The sequence below is a fragment of the Ambystoma mexicanum genome, chromosome 14 (genome assembly GCF_040938575.1).
Source record: "Ambystoma mexicanum isolate Mex_15411 chromosome 14, UKY_AmexF1_1, whole genome shotgun sequence".
Classification (NCBI taxonomy): Eukaryota; Metazoa; Chordata; class Amphibia; order Caudata; family Ambystomatidae; genus Ambystoma; species Ambystoma mexicanum.
The window spans coordinates 598,539,193-598,563,056 of record NC_090940.1 but is presented as its reverse complement, the minus strand read 5'-3'; the positions used below and the strand labels follow the sequence as shown (position 1 = coordinate 598,563,056).

Sequence of the window (23,864 nt, the reverse complement as noted above, 5' to 3'; positions counted from 1 at the left end):
AGGCTCTTGATGCATAATTTAATTGTATTTATTTTTTACATTTGTTCCGTGCACTAAACCTGAAGGCATCAAGCCGCTTAATGGATTTCCAGTTACATGCATAATATTATAGTGTAGTGGGGGGAGAAGAGATGTAACACCCGACTGACTCTAATTGAAAAGCCAAGTCTTTGGCGACTTCCAGAAGACTCTAAAGTGCCACCAAGACACCCATCATCGGCCTGAAGAGCTCACCCTGAGCCGGCCCGCTAAGGTGAGACACACCCTGATAGATCCTCCCCAGCCAGAGGTGGATGGTCTTCCAGAACAATAGTACTGGGAACGCAGCATCTGCCTCCGAGTAGGACACCATCAAGTCATCTTTGCGGCTTTTGCAGCTACTTCTGATTACATCAGAGGTACTAAATAGTGCCATGAAATCCAATTGGGCAAGTAAACAAAGTACTCCTGAAAAACTCCTCCAGATCTACAGCAACATCTCCTTTTCGCATTGCTCTTGGCTACTCGGCCGTCAATGACAAGCACGGGCCACTAGTCAATTTAGCCCGTCTTCCTTTACTACCCTTACAGTACTGACGCAAGTGCTATCAAAAGTCTCTATGGATCTCTAGTCTTCCCATTGGCCACCAATTAACTTGCAATTGCCTTTGTCACGCTGGGGGCTGTGTCGGCCAGTACAAACAACATCACTGAGTTGCAGTCCTTCATTCAATTTTTTCATTGCAGGCCTACCCACTTTTTCTCTGTAGTTCAGGCATTGCACCAGTGAGTGTTTAGGTGCACATCCTGACAACTACTAAACTGCTTGCATGTTACATTTACCTACTGGGATTTTTTCAGACTGAAATTCAGGACCATAGCGTCTGGTTGAGCCCTGAGAGCAGTTGCCTCTGAGGGGTATGGGACAGGGTCACCAGGTAGGCTGGAGGCTCTGGGTCTTTGTACAAACCACACAGCTAATCCAGTGAAGTCTCTCAGCCAGCATCAGGGCGGCTTTAAATGGACAGCTGTAGCCTCAGAGACCGCATGTCCCCCTCTCGGTTGCACATTGTTGCATAGACTCATTTTCGTAAGTCTACAATTTCATCTACCTATCTTTCACCTTTTTTCTTTTTTTTTATATGTAAAAGGCTATACAGACATGTATTGAGTATGCAACATATCTAGTAATGATCTAAATATGCACTGTGCTGCTCTGTATAGGTTTTGAATAATAACCTTGCACATTCGGCATAAGACCCGTGTGTTGGCCTGCTGCAGCTTGCCCATCATGACAATGAAGTACCCTGCAGGTTACTTCTGCAGACATATTTATCACGGTTGAGCGGTCGGTGGGAATTTGAGACAAAATGTGATTGGAAAGCTCGCCCCGTATGGCGGAGCGGTGCTAATTAAACGCTAAACAACTCAAATCGGCTTCAAGTGAAGCTGCTGTATCTTTATACTCAAATATTAAGCTTCAGATCTTGCCAGGATGTATATTCTCATATACAAATGCATTTGTGTACAATATCTCTTCGTCAAGCTCATTCTTGCATCTTCTTCCTTTGATTTGCAAAGAAAAGTCTGAGGCTGTGTTAGTCTAGTTTTAAAATCACAATAGAAACAAGATTTTGATACCTTCTATTTGACTAGCTGAAAATACTATGCAGAGATGGAACAATGCATTAGCTTTTGAAATCCAAAAGACCTCTTCATCAGATGGTGCAGAGTGAAATAATCTGATTGGTCCTTCAGTCCAAGAGGTCCTCTTTCTTCCACTCTTCCCTGGTTTGGGTTGCCAGGCTGACTTAGCCTCCAGTACCATTAGACTTATTTTCCTCTTGTCGCAGGGTTGCCAACTGAGAGATTTCAACTTTTCTTCTCTCCTGCTATTTCATGTCTCGATGGATGTGTTCCGTCCTTTGAAGGTCTTTCCATGGCCAAGGTCTGGCCTACTACAGCTTAGTTGAAAATCTCAGGCTTTCAGCTATTTTTCTACAATGCCTCAATCCCTACATGGGTTCTTACCTTTCTTAACTTCATGTAACAGTTCCTCCAAGTCCGAGTATGCAAAGTTCTGTTATTATCTATAATATCTATCTGTTCATAAGAATACATTGCAACTTTTTCTTCAAATCCCAGAATACAGTGTTGTCATATCAGATGTAGTCTCTCCCTCATTCACAGAGCACGTCAGTTCTTTATAACATCCTTACTCTAGGTTTTGCCATTGCGCGAAATAATATCCCTCTTTTGACTGGAACTTTGGTTTCGAACAATTATAAAATCAATACATGGGGATTTATAAATTCAGTTGATTAAGATTAGTGGTCTTAATCAATTCAATTTTTTATTACATTAAAAAAGCATTACACATTTTTCATATTACACCTCTTCTTTTTGGATACCAAACTGAAATTAATTGTTAAATGTTAAACTATCTGCTTACTATACCCAGCTTACTGTAACGAATAGTGTTTCTTGCTAGTGACATTAGTAGGTTGGAATAAGGAGGTTTTGTCGCAGTAGAATTTGTTGAATTCAAATTCGTCTAATTTGTTTAGCCGAATTTGGCCACAAATATATGTGGGGGGGTGCGTAAAGGTAATAATGAACGTGAGGGGAACGTCAGTGGGTTCTGCAGGTTCTTCCCCTGCATATAGTTGCAGCCAAATGGAATAAAAGACAAATAAATTCAACAAAATCGAATTTGACGAGATACACTTGACGAAATCACATAGAACCGTGAAGTCAATCCCTGAGTAACCTGAGACTGGGTAATCTGCTGTCACCTGTTTCCTTCCCTGGTTGCGCATAGATCCCTTGATGCCAACTTGCCCTCCCTTCCCCTCTCCCACTGTTAACTTCCCGTTCCCTTGTATTGATCCCTTGTGACCTGCTTCGCGCACAGTGTACTTCCCCCTATGACTTGTAAAGTGCTCTGTTGCTTTCCAGAAGCTAGGTCCACGCACAACGGATGCCATAATTGATATGCAATAAATAATATTAATCATAATGCCAATGTGATTTCCTGAGGGAAATTACAATGTTGCATATAATATTAGGTGATTTTCTGATACAGTTGCCAACATGACCCATTTCAATCTGTAGGTGCTTATCCAATCCTGGGACTTTTCTTTACATCATGGGACATGTAATTCCACTTTTCCCATTATAAAGATCAGACTACAAGTCCCAGAATGCAAAGGAAAAAGCAGGACTGGATAAGCACCTACAGATTGCAATGGGTCATGTTGGCAACTATGCATTTGGTTTAGGGATGATCAGTTATTCTTAGTAATAGCAAATAATAAGGAGAAAGAAAGGGAGATACAAACGTATATTTATTATAAGGTCTGTAGGAAAAAAAGACTTTCTCTGTCTCTAATGATATTACAAAAGAAAATTGAGAGTTCAATTACTAGCTATTTTAACACTTTTACACTGGTCTTGATTAAAAGATTTGCTTTTTGTGTGGATTTTGGGCACCTCCTGCTTTTTATTAATCAGTCATTGTTTGACTTGTGGGAGTGAGATTGCTTGAGATTACTTTTTGAAAAAATGTCAGCGTTATTTTTAGAGTTAAATTATTAAATTATGTCTACTGATTTTTTAAAATATGAAATATAATTGATAAAGACCTTTTAAAACTACACGACTGATAAATAATATACTTTTTTTCTTCGTTCCCTTTCCTTCTCTTCTTAGTTACATTTTGTCACAAAGAATACGAGATAAAGACTCATGAACTAAAATTACCCGTATCTAACTCTATGGGCAAATCACACAATATTGTATTTAACATTTTCATTTTCCTAAAGAAAGTATGTTTTTTTGGTGTAATCTAAGGTGGCGGGCACGAAATAGCTGTCGAAAGCAAAGTTACCATATATCGATGAATTTCAGGTGCGCCTCCAAAAGGAAGGGGTGTAATATAAACAACTTGTGATGCGTCTTAATTTGTTGAAAAGATGAATTGATTAAGAGAACAGAGAATGAATGAAGTGAATTTATAAAACCTCATGTACTTAATTTATAATTGACTGAATAACATATGTATAGTCCAAAGAATGATAATATCTTGCTCAGTGGAAGAGCATTGAATAAGCACATTAGAGAATGCTCAACATTTTAACGGGTTGACGTACTAACTTATCTAACTAGTTACATTGTAATACTTCAAATATACGGATTGCGCGAGTCCGCGAGTGATTCGATTATCTGTTTTTGTTTCACATTTACACATGGTGCTTTGCCTATGATTCCCAGCATTCGGTGCTGTTAGATGTCCTTTCTTCTCATTCTGCGAAACCTTTAGTACTTTGCCTCCGTCTCCAAGAATTCAGTGTTTTCTTCTTACATGCAATCTCTTTCTCATTCATGGAATGATTTGGGAGTTTGCCTCTGACTCCCAGAATTTACCGTTTTCTTCTCACAGGCAATTTCCTTCTCACTTATTGCACTATTTGGGGCGTTGACTTAATTTCCTAAAATGCAGTTTTTCTATTTTACATGTAGTCGCTTTCTCATTCACAGCACTCCTCGGGACTTTAAATTTCTTTCCCAGAATGCAGTACTTCTTCCATTGTGCAATTTCTTTCTCATTAATGAAGACTCTGGGGCTTTGCTGCCAAATCCCAGAATGCAGCGTATTCTGACTCTCTTTATTCGCTTCTCACTACCTTTAATTAACCTTTACCCTCCTCCACTGCTTTCACTTGTCTACCTTAATCTTCCTATCCTTTCCTGAAAACATTTTGCAACTTCTTTTATTCAACTCCCATCTTTTCAATATTTGAACCCTTTAAGGTGCTCCGAGACCCTCTGGGAACGGCCAGCACTGAACAAAAACTCAAATAAATGGGCACTCCGTGTCGTTCCACTCTCTCCGCCACCTGCAAATTAAGCGTTTTTTACAATCGTTCCTATGGAATCCGCCTGCTTGGAGCAGGTGCACATTGGAGGCGGATTCCATAGGCATCCATTTATTTTACTCCCGCTTGAAAATCTCATGCAGGTGTAGGATTAAATGCGCTACCAAGACGGAGGAGGAAAGCGCGGTCGAAATGTTCATTCCATTTGGTGCCCCTTCTCCGCCTTCGAAGCGATTGAAAGTGATGCAGATCTACAAATAGATCTATTCCTTGTTTTTAAAACTTGGCTTACCACGCTACACATAATGAAATGACCCGCTTGCTGTTTAAAAGGAAATGTGATCAGTAGGTCAAGCAAGAGAAAAACACCAAGTAGACAGAACCAAAAAAAATGACCGGCATTTCTCCAACTGCACATTCGAAGGATATTAAAAGTAATTCGGGATTTCTGTGGCATATGAGGTTAGAGGCCACGCGTTGTACACTTTATGCAGGCACAGAAGTCCGATGTGATCTTCAAAATTCTTACAATGTACTTTTGGGTATATATTATTCTTTAAAATTTTTAGATGAAGCATTATTTTGCATAGGTCTCGAGTTCTGACATTGGTAATGGTAATGTGAGGTATTGTAAAGTGGTCTAACGCCATGTTGGCGGCTTCTAGGCGCAGCACCAGGGATGGACATTTGGGCAGAGGGGAGCCATGTGGTAGCTTTGGGCCTTAAAGTGGGAATGGGCCTCGGGAGGAGAGTTAGTTCTTAGGACAGGGATAGGCCTAAGGATAGGGATGGCTATTGGGGCAGTGATGGAACTCAGACCAAGGATGGTTTTGGGAGTGAGAAAGCCTGAGAGAGGGTTGGGCCTCAAGGTGAGAATGGGCATCGGGGAGAAGATGAGATTGAAATCATGCTGGAATGGTATGGTAGGGATGGGCCGTGGCTCAAGTGTGGGGACAGGCCATTAATGAATGTTTGATAAGGCTATGCCACGAGTTTATTTGATTGATTTGAATATTTGCAACGCGCGTACCCAGAAGGGACCAAGCATAAACTGCACCTAGGCGCGGATGTAAACAAAATACTGATAAGAAAGAACTGCACAGGTATCTCATGAGCCTACAGATGTATTGCAACTGTTACATGAAGAGATAGGTTTTTAACCCTTTCCTAAAGACAGTCAGAGGGCCTCATGACAACTTTTCCGGTCCAGAAACAACGGTCCCGGTAAGCTTACCGGGACCGTTGTTTCCGGATAGGCAAAGCACATGTCTGGTGGGCAGGTCCCTTCGGTCTGGCATGTCTGACTTGCTGGGTGGACAGGCACCCTCCCACAGACTTTCACTGAAGCGCCAGCACCGTTATTACCAGTGTCATTGTTTCCGTGGTCCCCATTCCCATAGAGTCCTAACGGACTCTTTGGGAATAGGGAACAACATATAACCGGCACCTGACTTTCTGGCTGCCGGGGTTGTAATACCCCAGTGTTACCGGCAAGCCAGGTGCTGGTAACTGTTAATGGGTCCTGCGGCCACCTGCCGGTTTTTCTGTCACGGTTACCGCTGGACCCGTAATGAGGCCCAGTGAATTAATCCCTCGAAATTCCAACGGAAGGGAATTCCAAGACCGGGGACCAAAGGAGGAAAACAGCCTGTAACCCCAAAGAGTTGTTCTCACAAATGGGACTATTAAAAGGTGTTGGTCCTTTGAACAAAGTTGTTGTTGCAGGCAGTAAACTTGGATTTTTGGGGTCAAGTAAGCTGTTGCCAAACCATGAATACATTTGAAAACCAGACATAGGACTTTGAACAGGATTCTTTGCTGTACTGGAAGCCAATGAAAGTTCGTCCAATGCTGTGAGGTGGTTGTCTTTGTAGGTAACGAAAATATGAGCCTGATGACAGGTTCTGGGCAACCTGTAATCTCTTCATATGACATTTCGGTGCCCCATAAATAGGGCATTGCCGTAGTTTAACTTGGCATTAGTAAGTATGCCTATTACCGTTGAACGGTCCTTCTCAGCAATAAGCGATACAACAGGCTTTATGAGTCTCAGTTGATAGTATACAGATTTGACCGTCTGGCAAACCTGAGAATTGCAGTCCATGCTCGACTGCCATATGCAGCCCAGGGCTGAGAATATAGTAGGGACACCAAACAGTGAAGGAAAAGGAGTAAACTGGGAAGTATTTCTTACCCTTCTATTAGGGCCAAGCAAAATAACCTCTGTCTTTGATGGGTTTAACTGGAGTGTGTTTTCCAGCATCCAATTTTTGATTTTATTAGCAGAGGACAGGACTCGATCTATTGCCTCCCATGGTTGCTTAAGTCGTACATAAATGTGGGTGTCGTCAGCATATTAGTGGTAGGACAAACCAAATTCAGAAAAGATGTTCAACAATGTACGAATATAAATGTTGAACAGCAGTGGTGACAATGAAGACCCTTGGGGGACCCCACATTCCACGGGTATATCATTGGAGAGATAGGCCTCCATTTTCACCTGCTGAGTTTGATTGGTCAGAAAAGACAAAATATCACAACTAGACTGCATGTCGTTGGCAAGCTGTGATGTCATAACTAGCGAATTATAAGAGTAGTCTGAACTGCAAATGCTAATAATACTGTGTTACGTTTGGAACTGTTACACAATTGGCATATTTACGTCTGTATGCGGCACGCCGCTAAGTTGGAAAATGGAGTGACTTACGTATGGCCATAGGTAGAAAAGAGGTGCTAAGATACTCAATGATGTCCTTGTGCAGAAATGGCGGGAACGTCGCGAGGGTGGAGATCATAGTGTAGGGTAAAGTGCTGAGGATGTCGTCGCTGAGAAAGGGCAGCAGACACGTCGTCGTATAAAATATGGACTGGCCAAGATCTGTTGAATAAAGGATTGCATTCAGAGTTATTGCATGCATCAATATACTAGCGTAGACCTCTGAGAATATTGCATGCATCCTATATGATATACTAGCTTAGACCACCAGTAATATTGCAGGCATCCTATATGATATACTAGCATAGACCTGTGAGAATATTGCATGCATCCTATATCATATACTAGCTTAGACAGCCGATAATATTGCATGCATCCTATATGATTTACTAGCTTAGACCGCCAGTAATATTGCATGCCTCCTATATGATGTACTAGCTAAGAGCGCCAGTAATATTTCATGCATCCTATATGAAATACTAGATTAGACCGCCGGTAATATTGCATGCATCCTATAAGATACACTAGCATAGACCGCCTGTAATATTGCATGCATCATATAAAATATGCCAGGATAAACCTCTGATAATGTCCTAGGCATATCTCAAAGCTGGGCAAGTCTTTCAAACAGCACATGCCATTACTCATTAGGTGACCCTGCAGGTGTTCTTGTTTACAACGCCCGTTATCCTTCAACACTGACTACGCTGACTTGGGCTGGTGGGAGTTGAAGCCCAAAACACCTGGAGGACCACATAAGAAGTAACCACATATGTAGGTTTGGTGTGGTGTGAGAAAGTAGAGTGGGTGAGGCATTGTATAGAGGTGGGGAGGAGTGCACTGTTATAATGCGTTCCTTATGCAATTCTTGTCTGAGGAGAGGTGCTTAAGACCTATAGACAGAGGCCTATAGCTATAGAGTTCGGTAGATTGTTCACAAACACATTGGGCACAGACATGTGCTAAACGGTTTGGTTTTGATTGTGATTTTTGTTCTTTCTGACCTGGTGTGCTAGCTTGGCTTTATGAAATCTGGACACGATGTGCTGGCTGGGACTAATGCAAATTGTACATGGCATGCTAACTGGGATTAATGGAATTGCAGCCTGCTGAACTAACTAGCCCTCATGGAAACTGGGAACCAGGTGCTAATCGAGCCCAATGGATTCTCTCCCTGCTGTTTTAATTGAGCCTTAAGAAGTCTGCCACTGGAGTGGCATGTGGGCATAATGGAATCCTGGCACAGTGTGCTGACTGGGCATGTGTGCTGATACAGCTAAATAGAATATGGGTATGATGCAGTAACTGTCTTAGTGCACTGGAGATAATGTCTGACTGGTCATTATGGAAACTGAGGATTATTGCCTATAATGCTTTGTGGGAATCTTAATTTCTGCTGCTACCTTCTGGTTTTATTATTAATTTCCATACCACCAGTTTGGTTTTTCAAACATTTTCTTGGCAGGAGAGTCTACATGGATTTTTAGGATGTATCCATTTAACAATAGTATGCATTTCCGCTAGGGCACGATGTGCATAAAGCACCTCTTTTCAAGCCGCTCCACATTCCTCTAGTGTGATTCCAGTCTTTCTATCAGGGGCTGAATGTCCTGATGGGCCCCAAGCATTGGCTGCTTTGGGAGCATAGCCCTTCTGGGGGTGGGTGGCCTAATTATTTCAATTCATTCTTCATGGAAGACCCCACCAAACTACTATTAAAGTGTTGGGCTTTCCCTGTGCAATTGGGAGCTGCCATTGGATTTATTTTCCTAACCCAGAGCTGCAATTGTTTTTCAATCCACTATCAAGTGTCAAAATGAAAAAATAGTTCCTTTTTGAATTCTTATCAATTTCCACCACTCCCTTGTGCTAGAAACCCGCTCCAAATATTTACCATATTTTCTATGAAAAAAACATGCATTGTTCATCCCAGTGCTCCCATTTATAAGTAAAATTGCTTAATCCAGGTGTCTGCAATCTTTGGCTCATCAAATGTGTGGGACTACAACTCCCATCAGCCCCAACCAGCGTGACAATGGTGAGGGGTCATTGGAGTTGTAGTGGAACATATCTGGAGAGCCATAGGTTCAGACTGCTGACATAACCTCTTCTGGTAGAATGGCAGCTCCATCACTCACCTTCTCAACTTGACACCAATGACGTTCACTGCCATACCGTTTTTTAATTCAAGGGCCTACATACAACCCATGGTTCACCAGATCTTTTGAACTACAACTCCCATGATCCTTCCGCTTTGGCTATGCTGATAGCGCTGTTGGGAGCTCTAGTCCAAAACATCTAGAGAGTCACAAATTGTAGGCGTGTCTTCTAAACCCACAGGTATAACAGAAAGGCAACTCCCCCAAAGCTGCAACAGACCCACCACCCAGAAGAAACACCAGGTGCATCATTTAAGAACTCAATAGAAGAAAGGGAATTGGCTTACCGTGCTGACCATGCTGCAGCAAGGGGACTAGGTCCAGGAGGGTCACCAGGGTGACGTAGAGACCCTGGTAGTCCAGGGACGGGTACTCTGATAACTGAGCGTCGCGGCTTTGCTGGCCTCGTTCCGACGGAGCATCTCGCAGGACGCTGTAAAGGAGGGAGCGAGTAACAGTGGGGTTGATGGAACTGGCCTGCGGTCTTAAAGATGGGGTGAGTGGGAAAGGCACAGGAAAGAGACACATAGTCATGGGCACTGTCAAATTGGTGGCCTCTTGGTTCTCCTTCTTGCCTGAGCGGGACAAAATGCTGCGGGGGGGATAAAGGAAAAAAAAGAGACAACAAAGACACAAAAAACAGCACATTACATTGAAATGACACTATAAAACAAATAATAGAAGGCCAGATACACCCCACATAAGATGCAATGTCAACCAGTGCAGAGCCCAGAAATTCAGCAGCCATACTCAACCATGCTTTCGAAATAGGAAATTAAAATTGTGTCTTTATGAAAAATTCTCATTGCATCCCATGTGTTATCTGGTTGATAAGGAGCAAAACTATAAAAACACATGTTTCAGTGCCAAACCTATGTTTTACAGTTCGGTCGACCAGCGTAAAGAGGTGCTCGTGGCGGGGAACGGACAGCACTGTCCAATCGGGGAGACGGAGAGGTCTTTTTTGGCAAAGGAGGCGGGGAAAAGAATTGGAAAAAGATATCTGTTTTTGTTAGAACACAATCATGTTTTTTTGAAGTCCATTAGCAGAAACCTGTAAAATATAGGTGTGGCACTTGCAGAAACATGTTTTAGCCAGGAATAAACATGTGTGTTTGTTAAGACACTCTTAAAAATCACATGTTTATTGCATCAAAATAATGTCTGTATGTAGGTCATGATACTGTGTAATGACATTCCGTCAGTATCATTAGGGGAGAATGGAGTTCAAACAGGCACATGGATTTAGAAATAATATTATATTTCTAAAATGTTAACTAAACTACGTTGGGAAAAGCTAAAAAAATAATATATAGGAAATGATCTGTAGCTTATGTTTGTGAGCTAATGGTAATGGCTGTGCATGTGCTTTATTTTAGTTTTGGCCCATATTTGGGGAAGAAACATTTCTTTCTTTTGTTGTTGTAAATTTTATGAATTCAAACACTATTTCGGTAAACCATTACAGTACCTCTAAGATATTTTTAAGGGCTAAGCAAGCAATACCTGTCATTCATTTAACTGTACACCATGTTATCCACACGTTACTGTGCTACTTACATTGTTACTGAACAAAATTGCTACAAGACTAAAGGAAAGATAATTTTAAACAAAATAAAAAAAAGGTTTAGTGGGAAAAAATTGAAACTCTAAATATTATCCAGATTGCGGTCTTTTGTAATTAGTTACTTTCCCAGCTCCTTTTTTTAATAAAGAGTACTCTTCAGTTAGGTTTGCCAGATGACTCCATGTCACTGGAGGCACCATGTCCAGTACTGGGTTTTCACTTCTCCACCAATTGCCTGCTGGAGGTTGTAGTGTTGGGTCACTGCAACTGAATCCAATGGATTGAAGTTGAACTAAGGTAAAAGCAAAGTCCATGAATGGAGCAGGATGTCCATAACACGGAGTCACCTGGCAACCCGAGCTACAGTTCAATCGAGTAATGTTTTGATTCAACACTGACTGGTAACAAGACTGGCTAATCGATAAATGGTTAGCTGATCAGCTCTACATCCTCTTTCTCATATAAAAATAGATTTAAATACACTTGCTTGCTGCGTAACCTTTGCAGCACTTGTACAATATATGCATTCACTGAACTAAACATGTTTCTTTACAGTGCCTTCCCTGGCATTTCTGGAAAAACCACTGCGATAAAGAACCAGAGGGAGTTTTGTATTTTAAATATATCCTAAAAACACATTGTCATTACTGTTATGCACATAATTCTTCTCTGTGTCTGGTTCACGACCTAAAACAAGGATCTCCAATCTTTGGCTCTCCAAATGTTTTGAACTACAAGTCCCAGCAGCTCAACCCAGCTTAGAGAATGGTGAGTGATCATGGGTGTTGTAGTCCAAAACATCTGGAGAGCCACAGGTTGCAGACCCTGTGACCTAAAACAATAGTTTTGTTTCTGTTTTCCAAAACCCATCCCAGCAGACACCACGTTGGAATATAGCTCCCTAAAAAGAAGAGGAAAGCTCATCAATGCTATTGGTCAAGAATCATGTATGGTTTGTTTTTTGTATTAGCTGTGCTTCACCGAATCAAGATTCACGAGAGGATCCCAAAACTCTTTTGTTATGTTCGAGCGACAGATTTCTCCAAACAACTAAGGATGGTATGACATGCATTACTCACTGTGATAGCATTTCTGATGATTGTATCTGCTTAGATTCACATGCTGTGCATATAGTCCAACATCTAGTGGTAATCGCTGAGTATTGCATCTTTCTTTCGAAGATCGAAAGGGGGCGTCGACATGAACGTGCCTGTTACACTATCTCTATCGTGATGTGCAGTGTATCCAAAATCCCTCACGCGTTGACATTCAGACAATTTGCATCAATGCAAACGTTCAAGAACATCTCATTTAATGGCTTGGAATTTTATCTGCTCTCCTCCGCACTGTGCTCTTTATGTATGTTTTTACTTTCAATAATGATACATTGAGGTCAATTTCCTCCTGGCGTAATGTGAAAAGCATGTCTTAATATCTTACACCTGCTTTTTACACTGATTTTCATTGCTTGTATGGGTGAATTGTGGCACTGAGTGGAATAACCACTTCCGCAACACCCATACGGTCTGCCTTCCACATCCGCATGCGTTGCCACCAGCACCAGAACATGATGCTGACAGCAATCCCTTGGATTTCCATGGAATCCGCCTTCTTATGAAACCTGCCGTAGCAATCCATTATAAATGCTGCCTGCCATGGGGATCTGGCGGGCGGCATTGAGACAATTCGCACTACGACATGCACAAGGAGGGCCTCAAGGCGATTTCACCTCTAGAGGACCTTTTTGCATTCACGTGCTAAAGTAACAGGTCCCCGCCGAACAGCTTACGAGGTTTTAGAAAAGGTCCTCTGTTCTCTTCAAATGTGTTCCTAGTGCTGCTCCTACTGTCTCTCCTCTCTTCATAACTCCCTGAGTTTCAGCCCAGATTTTGCCCCTAGTCTTATGAATCACGTAGGTTGCTCCCTGTGCACCCTCTTCGGTTTCGATGGTTTTCCTCAGTTGTCCACTCTTGGGCTCTTAATAATCAGTTTCCCCACGAATCTACAGACTACCATAGCTGGGTTAATTTCCCCCTTATCTCGATGCTCATCTCCTTGGCTGGGTCTAGCCTGATTGATGAATTTCTGTCTTTCACTTTTATTATATCCCATACAAATTCTCCTTTCGTAAAGATTCTCTCTTGCCAGGCTATCGTGTTCGTAAACTACACAAATCCCCGTGGCGTGCAGCACTCTACGGTTCGGTAACTACGTCTGTGGAAGGAAGGAAATGCGCAGATGCCTGGAACTGCTCCGAGGTGCACTTCAGCAAATCTTTGTCAGTTCCCTTTGCACTCAAGAGTCTGAAGGAAAGTGGCTATGGTAGAAAACGGAGGGGGGAAATCTGCGCGTCCCGGAGTCCAGGCATCTCCTAATTTGAATCCTTCAAACATTAGTAGGCACAGGATATATTGTCACATGCAGATCACCACATCACCTAAATGCCACCTGTTGACTCAAGCATACTTCTCTAGTGTTTAGTTTTTGGAGTGCAGAGTAGGACAGAGAAGACTGGGTCATTTTATCCATGAGCCTCTTGGCCACCCTGTGTCCTACCGTTTTCTCTCTTTTCACTGCCTTTTTCAAAATTTTCTTCCAAGGGGGCCTGGTTACATAGCCGCAAAATACAGATGTGATGAGTGTTAGAATGAGGGCTGAAGCAGAGTTTATCACACTAGCAGACATTTTTTAAATGTATTTAATTGTTTTTTTAACAACAGGCCTAATACCGTAACTAAGTTTGGTTTCTAAGCACGGATCCAGGATTTGAACCTCTGTTGCTCTGCGTGGTCTTGCTTCTAAGACCAGCGCGTTTCCCCGGTGCTATCTTCCGTTCACATGGGCTCTTATTCTATGCTCCGGAAAAGGAATGCTTTCGAGAAAATAATGGCAATATTATTAGGGGGATAAGGATCTGACCTAATCCTCAGTAAAAAGGAATTGGCAATTGATTCTAAGGGACTTTTTGAAAATGATTCATGACTAATTAGAACAATTGTTATATAGGATCCGGAAATAATAGTTGAATATAGGTAAGCTATTATTAAATTATAGTAATGAGAATTTGGTGCTGTTTCTTTTAAGTTTATAGCATAATTGTTGAAAGCTAGATAATGAATGAATTATTTATTATGGTTTTAGATTTGTTTTTTATTTTTATAATAATGAGGATATAATGTAATTATGATGTATTTTAAATCTCATCTTAGTGTTGTTAATGACATGAACATTATTTGAATTTATCATTAATTCATTGTTAAGTTTATGTTGTTGTAAATAGGTAAATGGTATAGTTGTACCAATAAACCTAATACATTGTTTTTTTAAAAGGTTTTTTTAAGTAAAACGTGACCTCGCCCGAAACGCTTCTAAACTATGAACAAACAGCAGGAAGTAGCAGGTGTCACCGTGCAAATGACGCCCAAGACATTTTCTCACCCTCGCTCCAGCTAATCACACACTTTGTTACCGAAGTTCTACAGTTCCGTCTGCTTTTGTGTTGTGGTGACTATGCCGCACAAAAGCTTGACCATGTGCCATATTATCACATGCTGCAATCCCACGCCATAATGAGGCATTTCCCCCCATGGAATCCTTTTGAAATCCCAAATGGGGAATAGCCGAAGGGTCTGCATGACTCAGAATCATGTGTTCCCAGTGCTTAATTTGAGGGGGTGCTTGCCAGGACTCAGTCCCGGGACTTATTTCTGAGCACCAGTGCTATTGTCTCGGACTCAGTGAAATTGTGATCTGGTGGTTTGGCAACTATATTCTTTTTAACTGTAAGTCAGTCTAAGTCACACAACAAGCACCAACACTGTCAGCCACTCTAACAGCGCTGGGTGCTCGTGCTGGTCATGCCAGCATAACACTCTAGTCAGACTACATGACATGACATTGGTGCCACTCTGCGGCTGTAAAAACTGGCAGCACTGCTACAGCATAGTGGGTGGCTCAGCCATGTAGCGTGGGCAGCAGCCAGGCAGCCATGGGATGAACAGCAGCTCACTGGCTCAGCAAGCAGGTTGCCACACACATATATATATGTGCCAGCATCAGTAGGATGTTGTTTCTGCTGCACCTCTAAATGTGGGGGAACTCTGCCACTGCATGCAGGGTCTTCCCATTTATCTTCCACCATGCCGCCAGCATGGCGCGCACCGATATCTTAAACGCACACTGGCATACGGCTATGATCAGTACTTTACGTTCACCAGTGCCATCAGTGAGGCAGGGGGGCACTTGGCATAGAGAGGACAACAACATGACAGCAGCACGATAGGGGTAAGGCTAGGAGAAGGTTGAGTGCCAAGCAGCGGTTCCTGTGCTCTGTGCCCACGTAGAGAACAAGGTCTTGCTGAGGGTGTTTTTCACTTTTCTGCATTTGTAAATCACGCATTTGCCACGGGCCGTGCCTAAATCACCCCTGATGAGAAGCTGGGAGTTGCAGCTGCAACCACCCAAAATATGTTGAGACTGCAGGGAGCAACAGTGGGTGGGGACAGGAGTGAGTGGAGAGCTACCGTCTCGACATAGTGTATCCGTGCTAGAAAGCATGTGGGCCCTGGCACTTATTTATTTATAAAAGAAGCCCTGCGCGGCCCCTTCAAGTTCCTGCATGCTTAATACACGCAATACAAATCAAAAAATAGTCCATAGGCGCCCCTCTGCGAGAACGAACACGGCTAAATGACCTGTTCTTCGGGAAGGTACCCACTCGAGAGTCCGCAGCCACACTTTTGCTCACTGTACCTTTCACATATGGGAAATATCCATTTGCATATCAGTCTTTGTCCCGCCCACATGGGCAGTCCAGCACCAAAATGCTATGGCAATTCCTCTCTGAACAAGGGTACCAACAGCAGCCCCAGACATGCGTTTCAGCCTTGTTGGGCCTCATCAGTGAGGTGGAGCTGTGCCTCTCTGAGCACAGTGAGCAGGGGGTCCACGTCTGGATGACCCTAGGTAACCTATGGTGACTAAACCTAAGTCCCTTAAACTATCAAAAAATAGTCCATAGGCGCCCCTCTGATTAATACACGCAACAACCATATTCCGTCTGGAGAAAAAATACAGCCAACTGTGCCATCTGGCCCTTAGTGGGTTTTTTGGGTTGGGAGCTTTCACAAACAGTTCTGCACCTGCAGACATTTATCCTCCCTGTGTCACATTCTATTGACCCACCGATAAAGTTCATGGTGGCGTCCTGTTGCTCCTACCAAGGAAGCAGGAGTGGCTGAGAAGAGGGCAGGGGGGTCATAAGAAGAAGCAAATGGCTAGAGACCACAGCTATCATCGGGTCACCATCAGCGTCACCAAGGAGCACATGTTGACCCAGGTTTGATTAATCCTGAATCCTGTGATTTCTATGCGTTCAAGTAATTATAGTCAAAACCTACCTCTGGTGGGAATTTTAGCTAAGGGCGGGTTTCATGCTGCTCATTTGACCGGCATCAGTGTGCCTCATTCTATCCTCCCACTCACTACACCACCACCTCTTTGATTTACTTACCATGCACTTTCTTCCTGCCAAACCAGTTCCCTGCACATCATGCCATCCTTGATGCGCCATTCCATTGCCCTTCTTGTGTGTTTGGGTGCCTGTTTAGTCCTTTTTCGCTGGACAATTGCCCTTCTTTTTCACTGTAACTTCCAGGCTCTCTATCTCCTTTTGGCTCCCAACTACCCCCGTGCATCCTTCTCTGCACCCCCATCCTCCCCAGCATCTACATATCTCTTTCCCCAGCAAACCATGTCTCTGTGCATGCAGCGTGCTGGCCTCTTAAGGCGCACATGAGTTTGGTGCATCCGCGCATTGGCGGCGTTGTGCAACGTCTTGAACTCTGGCATAGTTTTGTGAGCATCATAATCCCAGAGGGCCAAGGGCATCTCAGGGAGGGTATGTTATTCTTTGTTATCTAATACATATTAGTGTGCTGACTTTGTGTGATAAGGCTTTGCATTCCAAGAATGTCTGTCGGGCAGAGCATTGAAAAAACAGAAACACAGTATAGGCTGCATACATTTCTAATGCAGTGCTTTTATCTATCTGAGAACTCGGGAGTATTTTGAAGCTCACCTTAATAATGTCTGAGAAAAGTACTTCAGGGTGTTGGCTATGTCTGTTCCAGATGGCACCGGATAAATGTTGTGAAGGACTCGGTTGTGGTACTCCTGCAGGTAGCGAATCTTGGACGCAACTGGGAAGAAAAAAAAAAAACAATCACAAAAAAGGAATGGTCTTGCCTTTTGTATTGTACATGTGATTGAACGTCCATTTGAAATGCAAACTATGATAAAGGATCCATAGGTTGCTTGGATTGCGGGCTGAATCCCACGAACCAAGCCCATAGTCCGAGCAACCTGGCAGCTGCTTCCCTGCCCCGCCACCTTCCCCACGTCTGCCATTCCCTTAACTTTCATTTTCCCTGTCCCTCCCACTCCCACTTACCTGATGGATGTGGCGGCAGCCACTCCATCTTCCTTCTTCTGGCCACTATCGAAATGGAAGAGAGGCTCTGCTTGGAGTCCCGTCTTCCAGCTCCGTGGTGGCCATCTTGAGACAGTCGTTTCTATAAATGAATGGGCCGCCACGAGGCATCCGGTTCATTCATAATACAGTGCTATCAGACCCCGGGTTACCAGATTGGCAACCCGGAGTGCTTATAGCAATAATCACCCATTCCGGGGACCCGCGTTAAAAGCCCTCGCTATACACACGCATCTAACTGGCCCATTACCATCCGTTCCAGCCCATGGAACGTGTGATTATTCCTATAATATTGGGTGAAGGACATTGTTGTGAAGTCAGACCTTGGTGACAGCATTTTCTTCACTACTGGTGATGTGGTGTGGTCCAGAGAAAGAAATTGGAGATTTATAGCCCAGTAAGGTCTTTGGGCCTCATCACGAGTTTGGCGGTAACCCTTAAATGCGGCGGTAACGCTATTACTGCTGCATTTAAAGGTCCGCCAAATCATGGCCTTGACTGATTTCCCCCCAGCACTGAGCCGATTTTCGGCGCTATTAGCGCCGTCGGGAAATCCGCCGGCAGTAATAGCACAAAAACTCCTCATTGGCCCCAATGGGGAATGAGGAATTCCCGAATTGGCCCAATGGGGGATGGGCACTAACCGTTCCACCAAACCCGTGATCCAGTGCTAATAGCCCTGGGGGGTTTGGTGGTAGGGCTATTAGCGCCGGCGCTAATACCGCCGGCATTACCGCCCAACTCGTGATGAGGACCTTTGTGTTGAGGGGGCCGGCAGAGGAGGCAAATGTCCACAACTCAGCTTGGGAGAACCAAAGGTTACCTCTCATCTTTGGGTATCACTCTCACCCCTTGAGGAAGAACTCCATGGATTCTCACCACAAAGTCCCAGAAGGGCATTACATTGCAATCCAAGTTCTTAAAATATAAAAGTACTCCCCAACATGATACAGCACTTGTTCACGACATTTGTCATATCGGCTGTCGCACAATGCACCCTATGTCTGTGTTTCTAGCACATGTATCTCTTTGTTCCCTATGGCTGATAAGTCTAAAGGCAAATGGCTGTACCTCTCGGCTCACCCAGCATTGTGGCTCTAGACCCAAAGAGCACTACCCATGAGCAAGGTTTTAGCCATACCCAACACATCACATCATCTATTCTCCTGCAGCGTGGGCACTCATTGCCATTACCAAGATGGAGCAGAGTGTTGACTTTCACTTAGGTACAATTGTACCGGCTTCAAGAGGCAAAGCAATGGTAGTGTAGAGGTTTGAATATTTGACTTAAATAAGTCATCAGCCAGGGGTGCAGGATTCAAGCCTCTCCTTTTATGCCTTTCTTTTTAATGAGAACTGTTATGGCCAAAACCAACTTATAATGAATGGACTCCAATTAAAACTAAATGACAATAATGTGCTCAGGTGTACAATATATCAGTTTCCATCTTAAATAGAGGGGCTCTCAACTATGTACTTTGTACTTGCTGTACAGTAGCTCTTCAATTGCCTACAATTAAAAAGCATGCATACGCCTATTTTTGATCAGGAGGTGGGCAGTAAAAAATCTGAGCTACGGAAGGAGATTAGAGAGTTGGTTCAATTACCCACGACTATAGGAAATAGCACAACTAGAACGCTGAGAATGCGTTATAAGAATTGGCTGAAATCGCATCGCGCTACCTCTTATCAAAGAGATTCGGCTGCAATGCTTAACGCCATAGCTGCTAAAAACAGTGCCCAAGTTTGGAGTTTCCTAAACACAGCCAACCATCTTAGTCTCGGGAGGATAGCTCAAGGGCAATGTGCTTTCCTTGAAAGCAAGACGACACGGAGCACCACAGGTTTGATCCCTGGTTCCGTGCTTAGAAACCTCTGCGTATTAAGCGTGTTATAAATAACCTATCATAACTCCTGTGTCAGGTTAACTCTGTTTCAGAAGACATGTGGATTCAACATTTGAAACATCTCTATGCCTGCGAGAGGGGCAGCAGCCAAGTTGGTGCAGTCTCTAATTGATCCACGCCTGATAATCTACGATTTGATAACAAGATACAATACCTAAGCTCTCCTGATGGTCTCACAAATGTCATGCTCAAGGCCCATCCGGAGGCAGGGGTCGAAACATATGTTGACCACCCTTGTGGGCCACACTGAAGAGCCTTAACCACCTTTCAGGCCATACCTAAGGGTCCTCTGACAAAATTCTAAATTCTGTTCATATGACTATGCCTTCTTGTGTCACTATCTGTAATTAGGAAGTGTCCTGTAAGATCAGGCTTTTTGCCGTTTTTCGTTCTTTCTGATCAATTAGAAAGCATTGCACATGTTGTACAAGACTCACAGTCACGTACTAACCCCACTACAGATAGTTTTTGATTTGACACATATGAAAAATTATAAGTGAAACAGTATTTTCTGCTTGCAATTTATGACCAAAGAAATTGTTATTTTATTTGAAAACATTGTTTTAAGAATTGAATAAAACATATTGACAAATACAGGTGCTTGTTGCAATACAGTGTTACAAATTATACACAGTATTAAGATGATGGCCTCTACCAATAGTGTGGACTTTAGGGAGGGGCAACCAGCTCACTCTCATGTTCTACATACTTTTGCAGTCTTTCCGCAATTGAACTGGTTCCCCGAGAACAAAAAATAGGGTAGTGCCCAATCTTAGATCGCCATATGTCATGTAGCCAGTAATGTCCAGAGGGTCTTAATAGGTAACTACGTAAAATTTGGTGCACATTGGTGGAACAGTGTGGAAATATATAAGGAACAAACTAACAGATGTTCTGCTTTAGATAGCTAGATAGACAGACAGACAGACAGACAGACAGACAGACAGACAGACAGACAGACAGACAGATAGATAGATAGATAGATAGATAGATAGATAGATAGATAGATAGATAGATAGATAGATAGAGAGAGATAGACAGACAGACAGACAGACAGACAGACAGACAGACAGACAGATAGATAGATAGATAGATAGATAGATAGATAGATAGATAGATAGATAGATAGATAGATAGATAGATAACAACCATCACAAATGCAATCAAGAGGTTGGAAGAGATACTGAGGATAATTGTTTGGTTTGATTTGGTGAACTGTTGTGACCTAATTACACTAAAAACAAAATAGTTTTAATGTGAACTATAATGCCATTGATAATGGTCAGTGAGTTCGACAACATCAAAAGAAAAGAGTATTCATTGGTTGTGTTGTGTAGAGGGGCCATGTTGACTGATGTAAGACACCAGTTCATCGCATTAGGGATTGCTTTCCCCATCTTAGGTCAATTCACAGCTAACAATGGCCAGTTAGTAGGGACCGCACTGCCTAGTGGGTAAATGTGTGGCAGGGCCGCAACTTCCTCGCGACTACCAATGCCCTGCCGGATTCAGCGCTTTAGCCTCACCACCCATGCTCTCTTTTTTATTTTTGTTAACTACATGCATACATTTATATTTTCAGTCACATAAAAAGGGATGGTTTGTTCTCTAAAAAGAATATTTCACAGACCTATTTTATGGTGAACTCAACTCCTGCAATTTTCTCGGATATAAACACTCTTCCTAAATGTGTGGCTAGCCATTGTGCAAAAAAAATATACATATAAATACAACTATAAAAATGCATAAATAATAAATATATAATGACATAAAGTTAACTCTATAGGGATTCCCTGCAATGGAGACATTAGTTTATATCAGAAGTACAATATGAGACACATTTCTCTCATGGAATTTATATATTTTTTTGTAGTTATTTCCACGCCTGCCTCCTAGGGGTGTTGCCAGGTCTGGAAAAGATCCGGGGCTACGCTGATGTCGGGATTGCCGGGACACGGGGCTAGCTAGCCTTTTGTTTGTTGCCCCTGAGCTTCTATCCTGGGCTACAACCAAAAGACCCGGGGCTATAGCCACACCATGAGCGGAATCTTGATATGAGTATTGATATGATAATGATACGATGCATCATTTGTAACGCGCCTGCACACGAGTGATGCATGTAACACATGGGCCTGCAACCCATGGCTCCCCAGATATTTTGGGGCTCCAAGACCCTCTCAGCTCTATCCAAAGACTTCTGTGTTTCAGGAATGCTTAAGATATGTTATTGGGTTTCATATAGCGCAACGGCTGCCATTTTCATTGCCTCTTGGCACTTGTGTATTTCACAATTAGAAACATGCTAACACTAGATGAAGTAATGCAGGGAAAGTGCACATTTTACCCGGCCGAATACCTCTTTTTGGTCCTTGTTGCCACACACTTGGAGGGTATGTGGTATTATTCCCCAGAACACTCATTTGGATGGATGAAATGCTGGCCTCATCTGGATTCCGCACACAGATGTCTGCAGAATATGCATAAACCCACGGGGCTGAAGCAAGGACTAGGCTGGAGACCTGGGTTGATAATGGGCACCATCCAGAAATACAAGTCCCAGAATGCAAAATTAAAAACGGGACTGGACCGCGCCTCCTGAATAGAACGGATAATGTTGACGTGTACACAGCTAAGCGACTAACAGGCCGATTCATGGAATTAATGTGCGCCGCGAAAACGTGCGATTCGCAGTGAAATAGCGAAAATCGCAGTGCGATTATCTCACAGAAAACATCGCAAATCTATTCATGGAAGTCCGTGCACGCGCAAAATGTGGGATGTGGGATGTGCGCTGAAAAAGTGTGTGGCGCATGCTGGCGCACGCTAGCGCACAGGTCATCGAACGCCGTGCGATAAGGCCACAGCGAATTCGCACATAGCGCGGCGCACATAACAAAAGTAGGCGTAACACGGGGCGTCTCACGCAGAATGGGGAACAACTCGTGAAAATGTGGGCGTCACAGAGGAAGTACAGGAGGCAAGTGCACAGAACGCCCACACGCTCGCCTACAACACATATTCATTGAATCGAATAGGGAAAAACAGCGCACGGCCAAAGACGCGCACAGGCCCATACATGTCCGCCACACGAAAGCAGGCGGTAGCGTCCCTGCGCAGGAAAAAAATGTGCGCCAAAGTGCTACACGCGCGAGAAGGCCCACATGCGATCGGGCCTGGGGGAGCGTGTGCGTGTATCTCAGAAGTGCGCGAAAAGTTTCACACACGATCGGGCCTGGGGGAGCGTGTGCGTGTATTTCAGAGGTGCGCGAGAAGTTTCACACGCGATTGGGCCTGGGGGAGCGTGTGCGTGTATTTCAGAGGTGCGCGAGAAGTTTCACACGCGATCGGGCCTGGGGGAGCATGTGCGTGTATTCCAGAGGTGCGCGAGAAGTTTCTCACACGCGATTGGCCTGGGCGCGTGTATTTCAGAGGTGCGTGAGAAGTTCCACATGCGATTGGCCTGAGCACGTGTATTTCAGGGGCTCGCGGGTGGTTTTACAAGCAATCAGGCCTCGGGGAGCGGGGTACGTGTATTTCTGGGGCTTGCGGGTGGTTTCACACGCGATCGGGCCTGGGGGAGCAGGGTACCACTCACCCGTCTGCCTTGTGTGTAGAAGAACGCGTAGCCAACACCCACTCGCTGTGAAGTGATAGCGTGTGATCCCCAACGCCTGCAAAACACACGCACCGCACCCCACGAAAAGCAACGCCCGTGCGCGATACGTCACAGACGCGCATACGCGCTAAGGGCCTTTGGTCCAATGGAATCGCGTATGTGTGCTGACGCGCTTACGCGCTAAGGGGCTTTCCTCGAATTACACGCTGACGTGCAGAATTTTCACGTGCCAAATCACTCCGTATCAAGCTGGCCACACGTAAGCACACGGAAGACCACGCTCCTGCCCAGAAGGCCGAACTACTGCCCCCCAGAGCCCCGAGCACGCTCCCACCTGCCATCTGCTGCTGCCTGACTGCCTGCTGCCGACGTGCCCTGCCATTTGCTGCCTGCACATCAGCCAGGGGTGCTGTTGCTGTGACCACCCCTGCTGGAACCGAAGACTCCCGACTGGGATTCCATCGCTCCACAGCCCAGCCCCAGGACCCAGTTGCCCACCCACTCCTGCCTCTGGGGTTGTCATGTCGGGCACTGCAACATCTGGCACCACTGA

General features: G+C 44.0%; 1 protein-coding gene across 8 annotated transcripts in view; it reads right to left on the bottom strand.

Moving 5' to 3' along the window:
* The window catches only part of UNC79 (unc-79 homolog, NALCN channel complex subunit), a 538,994-nt gene that overhangs the window by 492,088 nt on the left and 23,042 nt on the right, over positions 1–23,864 (bottom strand). For 4 of the 8 annotated variants that reach the window (XM_069637967.1, XM_069637968.1, XM_069637969.1 and 1 more), the window contains exons 1-2: positions 10,019–10,337; positions 7,564–7,734 (exon numbers count right to left, since the gene is read on the bottom strand). In XM_069637967.1, the coding sequence (XP_069494068.1) occupies positions 7,564–7,734; positions 10,019–10,265 (418 nt within the window). In that variant the 5' untranslated portion in view covers positions 10,266–10,337. Of the gene's footprint in view, positions 1–7,563; positions 7,735–10,018; positions 10,338–17,377; positions 17,499–23,864 lie in introns of those variants that run through there. The other 4 variants (XM_069637971.1, XM_069637975.1, XM_069637972.1 and 1 more) reach the window with 3 other exon arrangements.